The sequence below is a fragment of the Saimiri boliviensis genome, chromosome 14, assembly GCF_048565385.1.
Source record: "Saimiri boliviensis isolate mSaiBol1 chromosome 14, mSaiBol1.pri, whole genome shotgun sequence".
NCBI lineage: Eukaryota > Metazoa > Chordata > Mammalia > Primates > Cebidae > Saimiri > Saimiri boliviensis.
Window position 1 is genome coordinate 35,213,069 of NC_133462.1, and position 6,000 is coordinate 35,219,068.

Sequence of the window (6,000 nt, forward strand, 5' to 3'; positions counted from 1 at the left end):
TATGTCCTGGAGCGGGCCCGAACTGGGGATGAGGCATGGCCAAGCCTTGCTCACACACCCCCATCCCCACCTCACAGTGTAAAAATGCTCCCTCCTTCTATATCTTTATTTTCACCAGCAAGAAACTCTCACCTAGGATTATTTAAGCTTCTGACCTAAATAAATTGTCAACTTCATAAACCCTTTGTCCAGGTGATGCCCCCAAACCTGTCTCTAGCTTGATCTTCATGTATTTTCTTTATATATACAAAGAACTCTGATCCCAGCGTCCCCATTGATGTCAAATCCCATACACTGCCCAAAACACAGCTCCAGGCTCCAGAGGTACAGCACTCGAAAGGACAGAACCCCACAAATGCATCTGCACGTGGTCTTCTGCTTTCCAGGGCTCTGCAGCTTCTCGGAATCCACACTCCTGGAGCTGCTCTGAGCATCTGGAGGTCAACCGTAGGGGAGGGCGGGCTATCCGCGAAGTCCCCCTTACTTCTCACCACTTCAATCAGTTCCATGAGACAAACACCCTCAAACCCATTGTGTGAATAAGACACCAGCAGAGTCCCTGCTCTCCTCCTATGTTTACGTATAAAATGGAGGAGGAAAATTCTAAGATAACTTAAGTGCATTTAAAAGAATTCTAGATCGTAGCCGGGCGCGGTGGCTCAAGCCTGTAATCCCAGCACTTTGGGAGGCCGAGGCGGGTGGATCACGAGGTCAAGAGATCGAGACCAGCCTGGTCAACATGGTGAAACCCCGTCTCTACTAAAAATACAAAAAATTAGCTGGGCATGGTGGTGTGTGCCTGTAATCCCAGCTACTCAGGAGGCTGAGGCAGGAGAATTGCCTGAACCCAGGAGGCGGAGGTTGCGGTGAGCCGAGATCGTGCCATTGCACTCCAGCCTGGGTTAACAAGAGCGAAACTCCATCTCAAAAAAAAAAAAAAAAAAAAGAAAAAAAAGCCGGGCGCGGTGGCTCAAGCCTATAATCCCAGCACTTTGGGAGGCCGAGGCGGGTGGATCACGAGGTCAAGAGATCGAGACCATCCTGGTCAACATGGTGAAACCCCGTCTCTACTAAAGGTGCAAAAAATTAGCTGGGCATGGTGGCGCGTGGCTGTAATCCCAGCTACTCCGGAGGCTGAGGCAGGAGAATTGCCTGAACCCAGGAGGCGGAGGTTGCGGTGAGCCGAGATCACGCCATTGCACTCCAGCCTGGGTAACAAGAGCGAAACTCCGTCTCAAAAAAAAAAAAAAAAAAAAAAAAAAAAAGAATTCTAGATCGTGGTGGAGGTGGCAGTTCAGGGACCTGCGATCAGAGACGCTGCAGCACCTCTACTCCTGGCTGGTCCGAGAAAAGGTGGAGAGCTGGAGCTGGAAGTGGATAGGTGGAGGGAGCAGCCCTGGGAACTGGGCTCTACAGCAGCGTGGCTCTAAAGCCCGGAGCCCTGGAGAGCAGAGATGGGGGCTCCCAGGACAGGACACTTGGGGAGGAGAGAGTAGAGTCCGGTAGCTTCCATGGGGAGGGGGTGCTGTAGCAGCTGGTGTGGGCCAGTGGCTATAAGTATCATAACTAAGCCCAATTGGGAGGTGAAAACTTGGATTCTATGAGAATTTATTAAGAGAAAGGCTTTGATGACAAAGAAGTCATCGATGAGGAGGGGGATGAGGATCACTGGTAAGCTCGCCCCCTTGTGGAAAGAAAAGTGAATGCTCTACTACTGCGGCAAAATGGTTTCAAAGGATGAGACTCTCGCTGTCAGGGAAGACTGCTGCAGAACTCTTAGAGATTGCAAAGACCTTTCAACAACAGCCTGGGAGGCCGGGTGCCACGCCATGGCTCATGCCTGTAATTCCAACATTTTGGGAGGCCAAAGTTGGATGATCACTTGAAGCCAGAAGTTGGAGACCACCCTGAGCAGTGAAGTGAGACCCTCCCATCTCTCTCTCTCTATTTTTTTTAATTAGCCAGGAGAGAGGTGGTGTGTACCTATAATCTCAGCTACTCAGGAGGCTGAGGTGGGGGGATTACTTGAGTCCCAAAGTTTCAAGTTGCTGTGAGCTATGATCAGGCTACTGTACTTCAGCAAGACACTGTCTCAAAAAAACATAAAAATCCCACCAAACTACCTGGGGAAACCCTGACCCCCTTGGATGGTCTAATTGTGAAACACAGAGGGTGGTGATATTTATTTATGGACTGGATCATTCTAACCACATTAACAGGCTTGTCCTACTGAGGATTTACCAAGAGGGATGACCTCCTTGCAGTCAATGGAAAAGGCCCCTGGTAAAACCATCCCTTTAAACTTTATCACATTCATCACAGAGGAATGGAGGAGCAAAACTTCAATCAAGCTTGCAGCGCCTTCAGCATGAATCATTATGTCAGCTTGCTCTCTGACCTTCCTCATATTTATTTCACACCTAGTGTCCTAGAATCCCATAGACCCTAAATGATAGCTCCCATCCTTTTCAGGGCTGGGTGCATTAGTTCATGACTATAATCTTAGCACTTTGAGAGGCTTACGTGGGGGAATCACTTGAGCCTGGGAGTTCAAAAACAGCCTGGGCAATATAGTGAAACTCCATCTGTACAAAAAATTTAAAAACAGTCAGGCATGGTGGCATGTACCTTTATTCCCAGCTACTTGGGAGGCTGAGGCAGGAGGATCTCTTGAGCCCAGGAGTTTCTGCAGTGAGCTGTGATCCCACCACTGCACTCCAGCCTGGGAAACAGAGCCATACTATGTGTCTTTAAAAAAAGAAAGAAAGAAAAAGAAATCCAGACATTTATTGGTCTTTGGATTATTGGAAAGCATTTATCTGACACTTAGCCCAATGTCTGAGCACAACATATAGACTTATTAGAAAGGAGCACATTCGGACTGAAACACAGCTCTGCAGGAAGCTTTGGACAGGTTAATGTATTAGTATGGCAGGCACAAGCCTTAGGCACACCTTTAGAGGGTAGATCTGTGACTTGGGATGTTACAGCTGCTGCTGAGGGTACAAATTGGGCTTTATGGCAACCACGTTGTGCTAAATTAGTCCCTTTAGGATTTTAGTCGTAATGATGACATGGAGATGAAACCAGACACTCTTGAAATTGAACAAATGCTGGCAGTGTATTATCCTTTCCAGCAGGTGGAACCCTTAAGAAAGAACCTTCCTGTGACTATGGGAATGGGACTACCATGCCTGGCTAATTTTTTGTATTTTTAGTAGAGGCAGGGTTTCACCATGTTGTCCAGGCTGATCTTGAACTCCTGAGCTCAGGTGATTTGCCTGCCTCATCCTCCCAAAGTGCTGGGATTACGGGTGTGAGCAACTGCACCCGAACTCCGACTAAATTTCTTTCATTTGGGTGGCACAGTTTCTCACACCTTAATCCCAGCACTTTGAATGTCCGAAGCAGGTAGATCACTTGAGCCCAAAAGTTTGGGCTATGTCCACCCTGGGCAACATGGTGAGACCTAGTCTCTATTTATTTTTATTTTTAAAAAAGTAAATACACACACACACACATAAATGTGTATATATATATATATATTTTTTTTTTTTTTTAAAAGATGGGCTTTCATCATGTTGGTCAGGCTGGTCTTGAACTCCCGACCTCAGGTGATCCACCCACCTTGGCCTCCAAAGTGCTTGGATTACAGGTGTGAGCCACCATGCCTGGCCAAAATGTATATATTTTCAATAAAATTTGGAGGAAGTAGGAAGGAGTGGTGAAGCGGGTCTGTTATCTGCCACATGATTCCATCCCAGCCAAAAAACAGATCTGTTTCTCTAGATTTTAAGAATTCTAAGGCTTGACTTAGGTCTTATTTGTAATTTGGCATCTTATTGCTCCAAGGAGTCTGTTTTTCCAGTCTGATGATGTTTATCTTTACATGAATGCATCAGTTGCTGCATCTAAACTCCTAAAGGGAGAGGGTATAAGGAGGCCTGTCTCACCTCGAAGCCTGTCATACAAACTCAATTTTCAGGGTTTCGTGGAGATCTCCTTGGCCAAGAGCCTGTCACTTCACTTAGCTGGGAAGGTACTTTTGCTTTTGTTTGAAAGTCTCCTGTTGCTCTGGCTGGTGTAAGTAACTTACACCTTGCAGGCATTGATTCGTGATTTTCCTACAATTCCTGTCTCCATGAAATGAATAAAACCAAACAGCCATGAGTTGCCTAGGGACCACTTAATCCAGGCTTCTTGGGGTTGTGTTTCCTTGAGCCAAGGTCTCTCCTATTCGGCTGTTAGAGTAAATTCCTCTTCAAAGGTTCAGCTTGTTCCACTTCCCTGTTCTTCGTTTTCTATTTTCAAAGCCTAACTTCCTTGTTCTTTGTTCCTCTTCGCCCCTAGTTACAGTAAACAACCTTCCCACAAGTCCTAATCTGTAACCCACACCTGCTTCTAATTGGGAAAGAGTCCCCTCTGCCCTTAGTTACTCACTCTGAAAGAGCTCCTCCCGCCGAAACTGCTGTGCCAGCCACTGTGACCCACAACTCCGCTCTCTTTGAAATAGCCAATCGGGATCAGCCTAGATTGTGTCTTCTGACTCCAGCCAGTGGAGACAGGACACGGTTTCATGGACTGACTGTGTTAGTGTAAGAACCCCTTCCCTCCTTTGTTTGGGGTGCTCTCCTGGTGGCCAAAGTACATTTGCCTTGCTGAGTGCTAGTTTTCTTTGCGACTCCGAGCTCGTATTTCCAACTCCGAGCTCTTATTTCCGACAAGTTCTGAACAAATTTCTTTTCTTTTTTTTTTTTTTTTTTGAGACGGAGTTTCGCTCTTGTTACCCAGGCTGGAGTGCAATGGCGCGATCTCGGCTCACCGCAACCTCCGCCTCCTGGGTTCAGGCAGTTCTCCTGCCTCAGCCTCCTGAGTAGCTGGGATTACAGGCACGCGCCACCATGCCCAGCTAATTTTTTGTATTTTTAGTAGAGATGGGGTTTCACCATGTTGACCAGGTTGGTCTCGATCTCTCGACCTTGTGATCCACCCACCTTGGCCTCCCAAAGTGCTGGGATTACAGGCTTGAGCCACCGCGCCCGGCCAAATTTCTTTATTTTACATAGTTTGGCTTTTTCCGTTGACAAACCACAATCCAGGACTGCGTGTTTCTCATTCGTGAATCGCTGTTTGCTCAAATCAAATCTTTATTAACATATCTCAGTATATATATATATATATATATATATATATATATATATATGATTATTTTTTGAGATGGGAGTCTCGCTTTGTCGCCCGGGCTGGAGTGCAGTAGCGCAATCGCGGTTCACTGCAACCTCCACCTCCCGGGTTCAAGAGATTCTCCTGCCTCACTATGCCACGCCAATTTTTCTATTTTTAGTAGAAACGGGGTTTCACCGTGTTAGCCAGGATGGTCTCGATCTCCTGACCTCGTGATCCACCCGCCTAGGCCTCCCAAAGTGCTGGGATTACAGGCGTGAGCCACCACGCCCGGCCAGTTTAATGTTTAACAGAAGAAAGTCGGGGCTGGGAGCCCCACAGACCGCTGCTCCTCCCGCACGAACCCCACACCCGGGGCGGATCCCCCCATGGCCCCGGCATAATGTGGGGAGACGCGGGGCTGCGGACGCGGAGCTGCCCAGAGAGGGCTCTGGGGCCGCGGCTGCAGTCGCTGCGCAGGTACGGGACAGTACGCCAGGGGTCCCAGCTGCCGGCCCAGCCAAACACTGCGGCCGAGGGGACCGAGGGCCGAGCTGCGCCACGGGACTCGGTCCCAGACCCCGTTGTCACTGCGTGGAGGCCCGGGACCCGCCACCGCCGGTTCCAGCCCCTCCTCCCAGTCGCCCGGACGCCAGGTCCCTCACACGCACCATTTTTCGGCTTCCAGGACGTTCCGGAGTCCTCTGTGTGTCTCCTTCGACTAGTGTAGGTCACAGTGTAGGATACAGAGCGACAGAAGCCCTGGCGGAAAGGTCCCTCTCGGAGCAAGAAAGCCGAGAGTCTGACCCCAGCTTGCGCAGCAACCACGAAGTGGAC

The 6,000-nt window shown here is 48.8% G+C and overlaps 1 protein-coding gene across 1 annotated transcript in view; it reads right to left on the reverse strand.

Moving 5' to 3' along the window:
- Positions 1–6,000, reverse strand: part of LOC101049558 (uncharacterized) — a 37,599-nt gene extending 31,599 nt beyond the window's left edge. Inside the window, exon 1 of the mRNA XM_039466928.2 lies at positions 5,835–6,000. Within this exon, the coding sequence (XP_039322862.1) occupies positions 5,835–5,837 (3 nt within the window). The 5' untranslated portion in view covers positions 5,838–6,000. The remainder of the gene's footprint in view (positions 1–5,834) is intronic.